Source organism: Acanthopagrus latus, chromosome 6 (genome assembly GCF_904848185.1).
Source record: "Acanthopagrus latus isolate v.2019 chromosome 6, fAcaLat1.1, whole genome shotgun sequence".
NCBI classification, from domain to species: domain Eukaryota; kingdom Metazoa; phylum Chordata; class Actinopteri; order Spariformes; family Sparidae; genus Acanthopagrus; species Acanthopagrus latus.
The window spans coordinates 12,327,799-12,345,377 of NC_051044.1; the positions used below are offsets into that span (position 1 = coordinate 12,327,799).

The window sequence follows — 17,579 nt, forward strand, 5'->3', positions numbered from 1 at the left end:
TGCGTTGTCATTTTATGATCAAGCTGTGAAAAGTAGCACATCGTATCAAACATTTCACCTGAACACGAGGCAACCACATGCATTTGCTCCACCGTTTCTCAAACCATGCAGGGTGTGTGTGTGTGTGTGTGTGTGTGTGTGTGTGTGTGTGTGTGTGTGTGTGTGTGTGTGTGAGGAGGGGGACCTGAGTAAACATGCAGAGGGAGACGACAACAGAGACAAACACTGGACAGCTCCATGGTGGCAGGTGTGGAATGCAACAGTCTGCAACCGCAGGTCCTGTAAAAACCAACGGACGGAGACAAAAGGTGCCACTTCTTCCACACGGGGTGGCTTTTAACACACAGGCTGCTACAAGGTCGTCTCTATTAAACTAAACGGGGAGTGGAAGTTTAAACCAGCAGAAGCTTTTAAAAAGAGATGCTGAGACTACACTGTCATTCTAACTCCCAGTCTTTGCACTTCTACATTCATACATATTTTTTTGTGTATACACAGACTTGCATATCTTCATTGAGCTGTACATATAATGTTGTCCTAAGTTTAATATTCTTCTCTGTTCTATCGTAACAAACCTCATATTTTCATTTCACTTCATACACTCAAAAAATTTAATTTACCTAAAAGAGTGACTTTGGGTATTTTCATGACATGTGAATTTTCCATATGACTCTATTAGATAAGTTCAGTGTAATGTGTCACAGTTAATGCAATATTATTTCTATTATTTTGAGTCACTGTGACTCAATTAACTGACTTTTTTCAGTTCTTACATACACTGTGAAAACGGACAAGGAGATCTTACTAATAACAATCAAGTGAATCAATTGCCTCAAAATTACAAATTAGACTGTTAAATTTAAGTTTATGAGGTTATTTTGAGGCTTACTCATTCTGTTTAAGTAAAGTCAACCTTACAGTCTGTAAAGTTAAGGAGAACTTCTACATGATAATATGTTTTCAAGTGTTTATTATTGAGGTGTTTTGCATTAAAGTAAAATTAATTAAAAATATTCTGTCTCCTATAATAAATCACACATTCAGTTATTTAATTCACTCACATTGACTCAACACTTCAGGGTTGCAGATGATGAGCACGACTGGTGTTTTTACCTGAGCAGTATATGTTACATATTACATTTTCTTTTACAGTGACTGCTCCACTTGGATGTGGCATCAAGCATCCAGAAAACTAAGAATAGCCAAAACACCCTGTAATAAAGAGATCTGTTCTATTATCTGTGATGGGGATTGACTCGGCCTTGAAGGACGTATGCTTCTCGAAATGCATTTTCTATAATAATTAGGACAAAAAAACAGAGCTGCCTCTTATCGTTTTAGTAGGCATGCAAAGGTGTGGCATATCATCTGGTTAGGATCAATGGAAGCATGTGAGTAATAAATGAAGGCTAAAAGGTCATGTGGGAATTAGTGTTGTCAAGGAGACGGCTCAATATGGACAGCGGGAGGGTGAGCAGGCTCGGAGGTATGTGAATGAAGAGATTTATGGCAGATCCACACGCTTAGTGAAAAGTAATAACTGGAACATCATAATAATAGATTAGGTCCTGTTAAGGCGAAAATGGGCTGTTATGGAAACTAAATACGAAGAGATTCATAACATTATCACGACCATGAAATTTTCTTCAAAAATAAATATACGAACTTGAGGTGAACCATTCTGGTTCAAAATGAAATATCTGGACAACTATCACCATGGTTATACAGACAATCATGGTCACCAGTGGATTGATCCTGTTGACTTTAGCGATCCCCTGAGTTTTCCTCTCCCGCAACCAGCAGGTCAATGTTTTTGATGATCTGTTGAGAATTTCTCTTTATCTTCATGATGGATTGGAACACAGTTCGGGTCAAACATTCATGGTACCCAGAGGATAAAGTCTAATTTCACTAGTTAACAGCTCCTCTAGCGCCACCGCATTGTTGATATTTGTGGTTCTGAATAAAAGTAAACATGCAGACTCATCAGATCAACACTTTATGACCAAATACCTGTGAAATTGATGACACTCCCATCAGCCTCACTGCACTTTGCGTTTAGCGCTAATTAACAAATGTTAGCACACTAAGATGCTAAACTAAGATAGTTAACATGGTTAACAATATGTCCGCTAAACATGGTCATCGTGAGCATGTTAGCAATACTGACGTTAACATTTAACTAAGTAGCCTATGGCCTCACAGAACTGCTAGCGTGGCTGAAGACATTTGTTAGTTAAACCTTTATTCAGTAAAACTTTTAAGTTAGATTTCAACAGCTATGAAGAAAAACCACCACCTGGAAAGCTTCAAACCGACACACACAAACATGCAGACTGACTCAACACACTTCAGCTGACAGATATCTACGGACAGGACAGACAAACAACCGGCTGCTTCTCAAAGAGACAACCATCTCCTTACCACTAATCAAAACCAAATGTTCTATCAAATTAAATCATACTTTTACAAAAATACATAGAAAGTTTTGGATGGCTGTCTCTTTAGAACAGTAAAGGTGATACAGTCCCACGTATTACATAGATTGTAGACTAAGAATCTATACGTAGACACAAAATTAGCAGAAAGGATTAAGACGTAGACAGAGAAAAAGGTAACACTACTTCCACTACAAGCCCAAGTCCGGTCCAAACAAAAAAAACACCTCAGGCCTACAAACCTAAGTAGCTATTATGAGCTACATCCTCAAACGGTGTGGGCCGGCTGGAGGGCTCCAGAGTTTTGTACAGCAGTGCATCTTCAACAGGGCTAGCCATGAACAAGAGCCCTGCGGCCCGAGGCGGGAACAGAAAGACAGAAAGAGCGACAGAGGGAGGAGTGTGGGAGGGAGTGATGGGGTGGTGAAATGGTGGAGGGGATGAATGGAGTGAAAAGAGAGGAAAAAAAGGAGAGAGGGAGGTGCAGGTGAGACAGGCTGTGATTGATTGTTGTTTTGTCTTTTTGTGGTGCCGCGGCGGTGTTTCCCTTCAACGCCACCGGGTACCTGGGGGAGAGACGACACTTCAGGCTCAGACCGGTTCTGCACCGCCCTCCTCTGACATGCTTTCCAAAACTTTCTTTTTAGAGCAGGACGGAATTAGGATAGGTCATTGCTGTTTTTCTGGTATATATTTCGATGGGTTCATCCAATAAAGGGAGAGGCTAAACTGGCAACCTAAGGGCTCCATGTCAGGCCACAATGAGCTCTGGACATTTCTCACCATCCTCCCACCCACATTCACATGGGAAAGTGTTCAAAAAATGAGGTGGAGTCATAATGAGGGCTCTGTGAGTCACACACAGATAGGCTCAACCAGAGAATACTCCACACAAGGAATGACCAGTCAGAGGGAGTTTTGCTACTGTTATTAGCAGCTGTCGGGTCCAGTCTGAGCCCCCCGGTGTCGCCCTCCCCCCGGCCCTCTCTTTCTCTCCTGTGCACGGGCAGCAGTGAGCAGGGAGGGCAGATCCTACCCAGGTAACTGTGGTAGGGCACAGGGATGAGCCGGGCATTAAGCTGTTTCTGATCTGCCACCTCGTAGGGTCCGTCATCATAGAGACCGAGGTCGAGCAGTGTCTGGTTTAGGAGCTGGACGCGCATCTCACCTGGAATGGAAACAGGTGAGGGCCACAGCAAGAAAACACCAGCACACTTTCACACACAGCAGACATACAGAAGACATACAGAATCAGAATACAAATACATGTTACATGTACACAGACGCGCAAGTCCTGTACTACATACTGATCATCATAGTATTCTGTTTCAGAAAACACAGTGTTCATAGACACTATTTAAACAGTGTTTAAAATATTAAATTCCTAATGTAATGTAATGGTGAGGTCAAAGGTGGTCAGAGTAAATTAAGTTGCGTGGATACGTAATATTACATATGCAAATATTAGTATGCTGATCACATCTGTTATCCAGTGAACAGGCTGTCGTAGGCTGCTGCTAAGCCTTAGTACAGGCAACTGTACATATAAGGTCTTGGTTTCACAGCAGATTCAGCAGTGGCCTGTTTCAACTGCAAATCATTTGTTCTCGTCTGTTAGTTAATATTTCTTGCTGCACGTTATTTTCAGAACCATTTTTAACAAATTACGCTCCAGAGAATGATGAGGACCAAACTGACTATTTCAGAAAATTGTTTGGACATGTCCCCGCATCAAAAAAATCCACAAACTTTACCATTTTATACTATCAGGAAATTATATAATACAACATTGGATCTCGGTCAAACTGGGACTTTGCAAGACAATGCAGTATAAACAGAAAATTGTTGTATTTCTTTTTATTTAATCATGCTTTTGTTTGGTTTTTTCTTGAGCTATCTCATCACATTAATTCCTCCATTTCTCCTGTGGAATCATTCTAGTTTCAATCAACAGCAAAAAAATGTGAATTGCATGAATTAAGATTATCATGCAGTATATTGATCTAAATGAAACCACATCTCATGTGGCAGACTGCGACAATACCACTACTCCACTAATGTATCAGATAAATCTCAGTGCCTTCTTTGATTTAATGTTCACCACCGCCACTGCTGCTCTGCATAATTTCTTTGTCCAATCATGAGATTGGTTTATAAATCAATTGGATTTTTTTTAATCCCTAAAAGGATTGATCTGTTAATCGTGCTGTTTTGCTCTGATTAGACAGTTTACATGGATTGGCTCTTTTCTCCAGCTCACATTAGTCATGATTATATTTCTTCTAATATTTCTTTGTATCCACTGTAAAAGGTAACAGGATTCAATAATGAACATCATTCTTATAGAAACATTTTGTACTTTGTACCAGTGCAGCACTAATGAGGTCAGGGTTATAAATAAAAACTAGGGAATATAACTGAAGAACATCTTCAACATGTCTTTATTTCTTATTCTATTTATCTGTTTATATAATAGGGGTCTGTTTTACTTGCTGTGTATAACCAAAAACCATACGTCATAGATTTTCCTTTGGCAGCTTTAAAAATGTCTAAAACATTAGACGTCCTTTTGCTTGTGTGATTGTTGCTGCCACCTGGTGTCTTAAAAATCATGAATGCAGCTATAAAACTGCCACATCACATTGGTGAACATCTCCTTCATAAAATGTCTGCGTAACGGCCTTTTCACCATTTTATTTCTGTAATCCAGCCTCCTGGAGATCAATCGGACACCTTACCTTTCCAGTTATATGTTCCCGGAGCCCCAAACAATATGAAGTTGTTGTCTGGGGTGAAACTGACAGACAGGCCCTGCTGACAGAAGCCAAACTGCTCGTGTCCCTGCGGCCGACCCTCGCAGAACTTCCACTCCCCTCCGTCCAAGTCATCTCGCTCTGTCAGGTCCTCGCTCAGGACGTAGCAGCGTCCGATGGGGTCGCGAGTCTCTGAAGGTTTACCGACACGCTGCCTGAGCTCGTACAGGTGAGCACAGGTCTGGAGTGGGAGGGGACATGGGGTTAGAGTATTAGTTCTTATTATTTACATTGCTTTAGATATGAATTGACTTTTTTTATTTGTTACAACATGACCCTCTCAATAAAGGCTGAACATGAACAACATTATTATAGTAAGACAGGATGGACCTCCCTGTAGCTTCCTGCACTGATGCATTTACAGGATGTGGGTCTTTACTTACCACCACCTTCCCTCCGATCCCCTGACTCTTGACAGTGACTCCCAGCCACTGGTTGTCTTTGTTCTCTCTCTTCAGACTCACTGAGGGGAAACACAGAAGGAAATGGCAATCATAACAGTTTCCATGTTGTAAACCAATTAGGATATGAGCCACAGAGAGCACACAGCACTTGGTGATTCAAGCTCAAATTCAAGTTTTCCTCTCATGCGATGCAGGTGAGAGAGCAACCGAATTACTCGCAGTAACCAAATTGATCTAGAAAAGCTTGTTCTGATGTTAGGAAGTAGACAGAGGTGGAAGAAAATGGTGAGGATGATCTCAAAAGTCAAGAAAAGAAAGCAAAGGAAGTCTTTTGACTGAAAGACAAACTGGTGCTGCAAGAACAATTCTTATTCATTATCATTAAATTTGCTGGTTGTCTTCTCAAGTTACAGTAAATATTTGGTTGATAAAAGGTCAGAAATTGAAAATAAATAAATAAATAAAAAATGCATTTTCTTGACTAAGCTGACCTGCTTAAATTAGTTGTCTTGTCAGAGCAACAGCTGAAAACCAACAACAATAAAAATTCCCACATAAAAAGCGGAAACTCAGCAATTTTATGCATTTTTGATTGTAAATTGATTAGTCGATTATCAAAATTGTTGCTAATTCAACTAACAGGAATCAATCAATTTAGCTCAACTAACACTCACCTTCTCCATCAATATCCACCCTCTCACAGTCGTACTCCTCCGGGGTGATCGGACACCTGAACAAGGCTCCTGGCCGAGTGCCCCGCAAATGGCCCTGCCCCGCTGCCTGTGGCGCCCCCACGAGGATCCTGGAGGAACATCAATCATATTTCATTGTATTGCCCTGTACCAAAGATTGTGGATTCACAGGATGTGTGTCATAGGACAGAAACTAAGATGTTTTGTTTCTGGTGGCAGGGTCATCACCTCTTTGGACATCATCTAACACGTGACCGGTGAGAAATTTCACACAATAGCCTCAGCCGACCTCAGCCACCATTACTGTTGAGCGCTGACACCTGCAGCTCAAGCAAAACTATTCAACTCCTGCTGAGACCACCGACAGTTAAACATGCTGTCACGTTATCTTAACTTCAAGCTGAATAAAAACAGATCTGCAGAGACTGAGCGTACTGCGTCTTGTTTCTACTAGCATCTCACAAATCATCATCGTCGTTATCAAGGCGAGGAAAAGGTTTTATTCTCAGTGAGGTGGTTGCTGATATTTTGGGGCCAGTGTCACTGCCCTCTGCCTTATTTGGAGCGGCTGATTCGGGCGAGGATGCTATTTAAAAACCGAACGTTGAGCCACATTCCACCCAACACCGTCAGCCGTGGCATAGGCACGGAGGCGAGACGTGGGGAAACAGAGGCCGGGGAGAATAAAGAACTGATTGTGACATGAAGAGAAGACAAAAGTGAGGTGGATCATCCTGAAAGTGGGTGCCACAGCACGCACAGTTACAACGCATACATATAATTATAGTATTGATGCTGGCAAAAGAAAAAAATCTTGGCTCAAATGACTTCACTGCACCGCGTGTGTAAAACGTTCCCATCAGCAGCACCCCCCTCATATCTACCTTGTTATGTACACACTTAAATTAGAGCTATCTCCGTGGAAGTATTTTGCCTCTAAATATAATGTAGCAAGCTGATAGCACCTCATGAAACATGCACAGACAAACAGACAGAGAAGTAGCTGTCTGAGTGGTCGCAGACACTCCAGACAATCAGCCAACAAGTCCTCATACTAATCTAGACAAGTGCTGGATAATTGAGATTGTTGTCTAGTACAATACATTTGGTTGTATTTGCCTACTTTAGCAACTCTATTCTTTACAGTTACATCAGTAAGTATGTAATTTGGTGATACCAGTGTGTTGATCTTCAGTATAATATGTCTTCAGAGCAACGGCCTTTCAGAGTAACAGAGACAAAGGGGCTCTTGGTCAAATGGGAAATTTTCTGACTATTGGGGCTAATTGCAAATCTGCACCGTGAAGACTAAAATTCCTTATGAGCCTACGTGGATAAACCAAACTTTGACCCGCCTGTTGGCAGCTAATGTATTGTAATATTAGCATGTTACTACTGCCACTGTATCAACCAAATTAGCATTTAGCCTAATGTGGCTAAAAGACATGGATACAGACCAAAACCACTGTAACGTTGCCCAGTAACTTTTACTTAGACAACTTAGTATTCTCAGCTGTAGGCTAACTTTATTATTTAAATATCAGATGTTTCTGCTGTGCTTATTTCATGTATTTGTTGCTTTGACAGCATCTTTGATATCTAGACTTAATTTGAGCTGTCAGTTTATTTAGTCCATGGCCCAACAAGTAAATTAATTCTATAGTGTCACGTACGTGAAAGTGTTGCATTTAAAAAGTTATGCAAGCTAAGACGTGAATCAGCGGTTTTGTGCCCGGAAGTTATAGTAAACAAACATTGTGATAAGTTCCATTTTAACATTAGCATGTTATCATGGTAGCATCTGTGCTAGCATTTAATGCTGCTTAGAGACATGGACATAAAGATAGACGTATACATATCAACAGATAACAACCTATAGTTAGTCAACCATGTTGGACCAGACTGTTGCACATCTTACTCATTTTCATTTTTCATGATGGCGGCTGCCACTGTGACTCAACATCTTTTCTCTGACTGCAGGAAACGTTTGTCCTCGCTTTCATCTTAGCCTTGATAAAACATACACACACATACATACAGCTGCCTAACAGGACACACGGGATCTGCCACTGATATCGCCCAGACTGCCAGACAGCTCTACCTTCTATTTTCTGCTCCTGCCTTCTCTTCCCTGACGACTGCTTCTGTTCAAGTGCAGCCGTGCATGCCTCAGGAATGATTCCCCTCACCTTAATGAGTGAGAAGCCCAAACAGCCACCCAGAGCCAAGGCAACTCGTGTGAAATATTGACTGCTGCACATCACTGGTGGTCCACTCCTGATGGAGCCCAACGCAAACGGCGTTAAGACAACACAAACGTGTGTTAAACTAAAGGGGTTTGATAAAGAGGAAGGTTGTGTCGCTAAGAAAGACTTGATAAGTGATAAGATCTGATCCCTCTTATTGCTCCACATTCCAGGGAGGTCTGGTTTACGTTTAGAAGTTGAGGTGATACGTCTCTCTCTCCACCAGCATGTGCAGATCCACAGCAGGCAGGTGTCAGGGTGTAAGGTGGGAGGTCTGTTAAGCTGTTATACAGTCAGTATTTGGATAAAAGAGCTAAATGGCTCCTAAAACACAATATTCAGCAAACCCTGATGGATTCATTCAGTATATTCAGTATATCTAGCAGTGACACACAAAACTAAAAGATTTAGGGCCCCAAACCATCTCTGACGAAAAAGCCTCATAAAATAACCAACATAGGACACGTGAGGCTCCAGCACCTCATTCAACCAACTCGTCGAATACTGACGTGGCGGGATGACAGCCGACGCGACCTACAATCCTAAAGTGCCAGTGTTTGACAAGTTGGGAATGGGATTTAAAGAATAAACATTTCTTACAAATACCTTTCACTAATCAATAAAGAAGTAGCAAAGGTAAAACAATTGCAGCCCTATTTGAGACCAATATTTCTCTTATTCCCTTTGCAAAAAAAAAAAAATAGATTTAAGAGAACAAGGAGGTGTTGTCTGTGTGTCCTCAACAGTCATTAGAGCCGTGAACATTTTATGTGTGAAACTATTTGAACGACTTAAAGTGACTGAGTCAGTCAGAGCTGAGTAACGCCCGACATACAGACAGGCACACATGCACCAAATCTGACATAGATAAAATGTCATGGCCCAGTGAGTAATGGTTTCATTTGTTTGCCCTTTACCCACTTCTGAGCTCACCTCATTGTTCAGGATTGAGTCAGACATTATGATCATGCTCTCCACTGCCAAGCTCATCTTTCAGTAAACCCACATTTGACATGGAGTGTGTGTGTGTGTGTGTGCGTGTGTGTGTGTGTGTGTGTAATATGAGTGGTTGTGGGTATGTTGTTGCTGCTGCACGTTGGGACAGGAGGCGATATCAGTGTGCTGAGCGTGACGGTGACGCTGTCTAGTGGAATACCGACGTAAACCCAGACGCCACAGAGCCGGCACCAGCATAACTCCAGTGTGTGTGTGTGTGTGTGTGTGTGTGTGTGTGCGTGCGTGCGTGTGTGTGTGTACATTGCAGGGTTGTATACGCAGATTAGATAATGCACCTGGGGCCCCCCTGCACTGTGATCTGGTTGAAAAACTGATTACGACAAAACTAAGAGCCACGCTAGCATCAGTGTGAGGCTGCACTAAGCTCGCAAAACAAACATGTTGATGTCAAGCATGTATAATGTTTCCCATTTACAGCATCTTAGTTTGGCATATTAGCATGCTAAAATGTGCTAATAAGCATTAAACAGACCCAATTCTTTGCAGGAATTTGGTCATACACTAAAGGATCGGAAGAATATCAAATCTCATAATCAGTGGACCCATAATGCACAGCAGCTACATTATGAATAACTGTATGTATTGTTTAGGTTACTATTATTTGTACATTTGAGAATTGATACTTGAAAAAATGTTATAAAATACAGTATACAACATGTAAATCTATGTTTATGTTACTTTAGTACATATAATATCAGATACTTTAAGACTTTTGCTCAAGTACTTTTCATACGGGTGACTTTCAATTGTATCAAAGCAATATTATGACACAATCTTTACTTTTATGCAAATATTTTAGACCCAATGAAACATGTGAAAGCTTTTGGAAGGAATCCATTAGTCATTATTTGGGGAGGTATTGATTGCGTACACATAGTCCAGGACAAATGCATTTGCCATCAACAAAACAATAACAGTGTGTTACAACACATTACCAAAACCTCTGAAATTTACAATGCCTCTGCTTATTGGATCGAAATTTATGACCCCGCCCTCCACTGTTACAAAAATCACCCTTGTTTTTCTAACTAATCGTCCCGGACACAAAACAGTCACACAGTAGACCCTCATTACACGACACTCATACCCATGTGCTCATTGAGGGGAGCATGTGCACTGACCCCAAAACCCATTCTCTCCGAGCTCCTGACCATCCCTCCCCCCCATCAAAACCCCATCTACACACACACACACACACACACACACACACACACAATCTCATCTTCCTCCACTCCTCCCCCGCTCTCAAGAGTCACATCCCTGTGTACAGCTTCCCATACAGGCAGTGAGAGTAAGACAGAAAGCCTGGACAACAATTCATCACACATGCAACCAATATTCAGACCGCCATTCTGTCTCTACATATCTGGAAAACTGTGCAAAAAGGACAAAAACAGCTATGCCAAAGTGTGTTCATCAATCTCTGACACCATGGCAACCTTTAAACAGGATTAAGTCACCTAATCTGTACCCTGTTTCTCATACATTTGCAAGCTTGTATAAAAACCCAAAGTAGTCAGTTTTCATGTTCTGTGCTGCAGGCTGCTTGCTCCTCAATGTGCTGACAAAATGCACAGCTCTCGTGTTGTCTAGAAACCTTTTCAAAAAGTATTTTCACGTACTCGGTTAAGCTCAAACCGAGGCTTGGCAACAGCGGTGACAACAGTCACGTGCGTACATGCGAGACACAATTGAACCAGACACACAAACATCTGCAGAAAGTTTTTCTTTCCTCCGACAATTTGTGAGGTCCTGTTTTGTTTGTTTATGGAAAGAGAGAACTCGCACGCAGACCCAAAAAAGGAGAAAAATCAGAGATAAATGATGTGAGCAGAGAAAGAGAAAAGACCGGGACGCAGGTCAGGTGTTAAAGTGACGCCCACGCAAGCTCGGCTGTGAAGAGCTGTGAAGAGCCTCGGTGTGACTGCACATCATCCAAACAGCATGTTTAAGAGGACATAAGAGGAGATTTTTTTAGAGCAAGTCAAACTTTTTTAAAACCCAACCCTGCCCTGGAATTTTCCAGGCGTGGACCTTTGAAGACTATTAAAGTTTGTGAAATCTTGAATCACCCTGAGCATTTCCAATACGGGCCGTTTCAGTTGATCCCTCCTAATCTGTCTGCTCCCACCCGTTAACATCTGTCCGTCGGAGAGCAGCGTGAGGCTGTCGCTCTATAGACAGTGGCTCTACAGGATCAGCATGGGGGCCAGGGGCTCTTTAGGCCTTCTGTTATCCTAAGGCAAGACTGTGACCTCTGACCTACACACACACACACACACACACACACACACACACACACACACACACACACATATACATGCAAATGATAACATGTGCAAGCACGCAGACGTTAATCGAGGCATGAGTGCAGAAATGGACCTGAATATTAGTACGTTACCTCACACACACACACACACACACACACACTGGACAACAGAAGGCCGTTCAACAACTGTGTAAACTCAGGATCAACACACTGACTGCAGCCTGTCCAGCAACATCCACTGTGACAATCAGTCTCGTAAAAACGAAGCCTGCCTCACAAAAAACGCTGCTTTCACACCTGACCCCCAGTTTCTCCTTTCAGTTTGCCTGATGGGAAGATGACAGCTGAGAATGAGGTGAGCGAGCCGTGAATCATCATGTTTTTTAACATCTCAACTCCTTGCCAAGAAGAGAGGCAGCAAAAAAAGGGTCGGGTAATGCACAATAAAGGGCAAAAAAGAGAGACAGAAACAGCTGCCAGGCCAATCAGAGGGCCCCTTTGGGATCTTGCGGTTCACTGCCCACGGATGTGACTCAACTTCCTGCTTAAACGCTTTGTTCAAGGAAATCAGAGGGGCAGTCTGATATGAATTTAAACAACAAATAAAAAACAAAAACCCTTTTAGTTCTTGAGCACTGATGGTTTATTTCGGGAAGGATAAGATTATGCTCTTTAGAGGACGATTGTAACCCCATCCACACTTCACATGCATCTTTAACAACCCCTAAGCTCACCACCTGCCCCACCACTGATCAATACGTGAACAGCCATTTCCAGACATAGATGGGGTAATGATTGGCCCTCAGGTCCAAAGTGTAAAGAGGAGATAACCCTGACACCATCCCCTCCTGTTCCTTTTTACCTCCTCCTTTTCTTCTCCCCCTGTATCGGCTCATCCATCTATTGATCTGTCTACTCTATTTTGTTCTCAAATTCTGCCTCTATATTAATTGTTCTTTCTTTTTCTCTCTCTCTCATTTTTAAGTGTGACATTTGAGCGCTTCATCCATCCATCCACTCATGGACAGACACACACACACACACACACACACACACACACACACACACACACACACACACACACACACACACGCATTCAATAAGTGACACGTATGATAAATTTAGAGTTTTAGGTCCCCTGACCTGCAAGTCATGTCCTGGAGGAAACTAGCTGTGTTGTTTGTGTAAGTGGGTGACAGGGCAGGACATGGATGCAGAGGAGAAAGCGAGACATAGAGGAGGAACAGCGAGAGTGAAGCGAATAGACAACTGGAATAATCAGAACAAAGAGATGAGACGAATGAACAAAGACTGATTAATTTACCACTTAATCACAAAATAGAGATTGAAGTGAGCCGCTCCTAATTGCACCATTTCCATTCTAGTCATATCGGCTCCTGTTCAGCTTTTCTAACCATGTAGGAGGAGATGACGGACAAGAGTGAGGTACTATAACCATGTTGTGAGAGTCTGATGCTGTGGCGGCCCCCGTAGCGTACCTGTGGTGAATAAACATTTTTATTACCCTTTACCCCTTTACTTAAACATCATAGCGGGGTTCAAGGCAATAAAAAGTCCTGATTACTTGTGAATCAATCGACAAGACTGAATGCAATACTACCTACTTTCTTTGTAACTGGCTTATTGGCCTGTTTCAAAATAGTGATACTAAGTAGTTGAACCATTAAAACTTAAGAATAGTCCAAGTAGAGTCTTAGTGTGGCAAGAAGATGTAGCATAGCAGGCTAACAAGTGCCAAAAATCACAGTTTTGGGAGTTCAAACTATATATTAAACTTAACTGCAGTATTGCTGTACTTTGTTTTATTCATGTGTGCGTACATGAAGAAATGTGTATTTCATATGTAGCAGTAGTCATGCAGTTCAAAGTAGAGTGTAAAATCGGGCAGTTGGGCTAATGATGATGCTTTTTTAGCAACTCATTTAGTGTGACAAGCATTTAGTGTTTAATTATTTACGAATAATGATTTGTAATGTGAGGTGCACTGTGTTATTTTTCCAATATAACACAGGTCATATTGTTTATTAGAAACTAAATTACTAATCTCTTTGTAATAACTAGTTTTTGTTACACAGCTTGCTTTGATATCGTAATGCTTGAATCCCTACTGAGTAAACATGTCACAGTTAAGCTAATGTGGATCTTGGGAAGGGCCACTGCATCATGAATCAAACTTTGAGCTTGTTATGACAGATTCTAAACAAAGTCTCTGTACACAGATTCATCAGCAATTCACTTAGACCCGACAGTGATGACATGGTTAACATATCTGGACCCATTCAAGCCATAAGTGCCCGAGGTTATTAGAAAAGATAAGCGAGTGACAGCGATAACACAGAGAAATGTTCGAGTTTTCTAAACGTTTCCATCCAAGGACTTGTGAGCGTGATCAATCAGCAAATCTCTTCTTATAAATACAAACAAAAAGCCTCCGCATCCCTTGTAATTTCCTGTTCCCGTCCTCTTTTCATGGCCTCTTTCCGATCTCAGTTTTGTATCGGTTCTCAGTGGAGCTGCCATCAGCTGATTGATTAAAATGTGTCTCCACCAGAGTCAACACAAGTGCCTCCGAATGCACACACACATACACACACACGAGCATGGACACGTATTTAATCAAAGGGGAGGCCTTCCATGATTTATTCATCCCCTCAGCTCCTGTCCCCATCAGACCCTCAACCCCTCCCCCACATACAGATGTACAGATGATGTTCATAGTCAGCTCAAGGTAACGCTCCAACCAAAAAAAAACACCCCAAGTAGAATCAAACATGATTCACTAACAATAATAATAATAATAGTAGTACTAATAATGCAGCGAATTGCCAGACAACTTTGACCCTCTCTGGACTTCCATCCACCAACTGTCTCTGCAGCACGGATGCAGAATCAGCTCTCGATCCTCCTTCACTGCCAAACTGTGCATTTTCTTCCTGCACCTCCATCAGCAAGTTGTGTGTTTTCCTTCCTGACTCTGCAGATTGTCCCTCTCCCCCCAGCGAGCACGTGGTCCACAGAGTAATATTCCTGAAAGCTCTCTGCCAGGCAGCGCTGCTTCCCACCGAGCTTTTGTCCCGGTCCAGGCAGCCCGGTGTGGCGGTGTGGTGGAATGGGAGAATGCTAAATAGACAGAGACTAAGTGGTAGCAAGTAAAAAGCATTAATCGTATGTGTGTGTGTGTGTGTGTGCGTGTGTGTGCGTGTGTGTGTGTGTGTGTGTGTGTGTGTGTGTGTGTGTGTGTGTGTGTGTGCATGTGTGCATGCCGGACTATAAATCCCATGCTATGTACCCTCTGCTCCCTCTGATCTCTCCAATAAATAAGCTCTGCAAAAAGGGTGAGTTCCAACATTTACAAGGCTTTCACATGAATGGCTTCCAGGAGATTTCACAACGACGGAGAGAAAGAGAGAGAGAGAGAGAGAGCTGGAGAGAAATCATGAATTGAATTAGGGAGGGGAAACGGGGGAAGGTTCATTCGCAACTCTTAAGCTGAGGGTGAAAAAGCAGCTTCTATGTGGCTATTTTAATGCAAATCAGCTCCCAATTTTCCTCTTTGTGTTATGAATGTGTGGAGCAGTTATGCTGGGCCCCGTTTAGTAATTTATAGTCTATTAAATAAAGCAGATGCAAGGTGTGGAGAGTATTGTGTCGGACTCATGGAGGCAAAATCCCAACATTGTACCCAACAACTGAAGTAGATGGCAAACAAACAACCACAAAAAAAAGATATAAAAATGGCTCCATACAGCTCACCTGGTGTAATCCAAGTCTGATTTGAAAAGACGTTCTTTACACATTTCTTTAAACTGAAAACTTCTGAAGTCTGCAACCATCTGAAGTGGACGTATGAGCCTCAAAATTTGGTGATGTTGAGACTTCTGGAGACGTGGATTGCACCAGACGAGCTCTATAGAGTGATTTTTATTTTGTTGTTTTGATTTGTTTCGTCCCCATTTTTAATCCAGCACATAGGTAAAGCTAGCTAAAGGTAGTTTTTGTTTCCTTGGAAAGGAGCATAACTGATGTCAACGGGAAAGCAAAAAAGTTATTTCCCAAAATGTAAAATTATTGCTTTACAACAATAAATGTTACCTCCTCATTGGGCTGGTAAATCCATGTCAGCGTTGTGATGTGTGATTTAGTCATCCGGTCCAAAGTAAGTTTGAGAATATACATAGCAGTGTGTGTCTTATCTCTTGATATTGACTTCTCTTTTGGAGGTCATCCTAAAAATCTCTTCCACACTCCACGCTTGTTTTTCTAAGCTGTGCTGATCAAGCCTCCAGTTCAGTGGGAGGATTTGTTCAGCTTCAGAACGCTCTGTTTTAGATTCTTACTCAGCCGGTGAAACCGAACTCCAGACTGGATGTCTGTAGGATTAAATCGGCTACCTGTGGCCCCGCTGGCTTTGAGACTGAGCACCAAACTAAAGTCCCCGGTAGACATAAACCTTACTGCAACTGGACACTTTCTACCTTCCCTCTGACAGCAACGCAACACAGCCTAATAAATCACAGACTAATAACGTTGTCAAAAAAATAAATAAAATGAAAATGTTTGGAGGAAAAAGAATTACGTCACTAGAAATGCCAATAAAATGACAACAAAAGATATTCGGAGTGAGGAAATTGCCGCCATGATTGAAAACATAACACAAATGAAAAGCAGTCGGGTGAGAAAAGAGAATAAGCACAATAGATGCCTGTCAAGGCCACACAGAGATCCTTCAACAAGAGGCAATAACAGATGATTTGTGATCTGTATCAGAGCAGAAAAGCAGAACTGCCGTCTCCACCTTTGTCAAAGCACTCAAAAACAGTAAAGACCTTTACCTTAAATCATGAGGCTGAGCTCAACAGAAAGAAATGACATGAAACCACAAGACTAATGGCTTTGCAGGATACATGTTATGTACAGTATGATGTACAGGCCCTCTGCAGTGAGCCAAACATTTATATATGTTGAACACATCATGCTAAATCATGCTGTCATGAGTCTGTTCTAAGTATATTGATGTATCATATGAAAACTCTGCGGTGTGTAGAATCGGCTGACCCTGAATATAGACCATGAGTGTTTTTATGGCTAGCGGTGGCACAGGGAACAGGAATGACAGTCTGTTGGTTGTCCCACCACTTTGGTCCAGACTGCAGTGTCTGAGGAACTACTGCCATTGAATCGTTCACATTCACAGGACTTGGCCTCCGGAGACCAGGGTACATGTCCCCTTATTCAGACCACGAGTCAAGAGTGATTTGTTTTTTTAATAAATGCAAGTATGTGAAATTATGTAACTTAAGTCAGTAGCGTTACATGAGTCACTACATGAGCCCATCAGCCTCAGCTATGTTTTGCTTGAACTGCATTAGCAAGCGTTAGCATGCGAAAGCACGATGATGAGCACAAAACCTGCTATACACAAGCATGTTAGCATTGCATTCAGCAACTCAGCAACACCACAAACAAAACTGGCCATAGACTGTCATGTGTGGCAAGAAAAGGGAAGGGAAGAGAAAATGTAAATAAATAAATAAATAAAGGCACCCATAATCATTTCCCAACAAAATCAAATATCACAGTATTTTTGACCAAAGACCTTAATATCGATATAGTTCCAATATTTCGGTGCATAGAAATATTACACAAAGAGAGTTTGAGAAATAATTGTCAGCACTGAGG

At 41.9% G+C, this 17,579-nt stretch overlaps 1 protein-coding gene and 2 long non-coding RNA genes across 6 annotated transcripts in view; 2 read left to right on the plus strand and 1 right to left on the minus strand.

Moving 5' to 3' along the window:
• Positions 1-17,579, minus strand: part of itga7 (integrin, alpha 7) — a 36,323-nt gene that overhangs the window by 13,858 nt on the left and 4,886 nt on the right. For 2 of the 4 annotated variants that reach the window (XR_005075636.1, XM_037101903.1), the window contains exons 2-5: positions 6,330-6,457; positions 5,635-5,714; positions 5,177-5,432; positions 3,475-3,606 (exon numbers count right to left, since the gene is read on the minus strand). Coding sequence is in view for 3 of the 4 variants with exons in the window: in XM_037101903.1 (XP_036957798.1) it covers positions 3,475-3,606; positions 5,177-5,432; positions 5,635-5,714; positions 6,330-6,457 (596 nt within the window). In the remaining variant the exon portion in view is untranslated. Of the gene's footprint in view, positions 1-184; positions 1,122-2,680; positions 2,789-3,474; positions 3,607-5,176; positions 5,433-5,634; positions 5,715-6,329; positions 6,458-17,579 lie in introns of those variants that run through there. The other 2 variants (XM_037101904.1, XM_037101905.1) reach the window with 2 other exon arrangements.
• LOC119021549 lies at positions 1,445-5,274 on the plus strand. Its single transcript, XR_005075639.1, has 3 exons — positions 1,445-1,486; positions 3,543-3,621; positions 5,149-5,274. It is a non-coding gene; the product is annotated as an uncharacterized LOC119021549 (long non-coding RNA).
• On the plus strand, positions 5,282-6,753 carry LOC119021548. Its single transcript, XR_005075637.1, has 3 exons — positions 5,282-5,420; positions 5,710-5,849; positions 6,359-6,753. It is a non-coding gene; the product is annotated as an uncharacterized LOC119021548 (long non-coding RNA).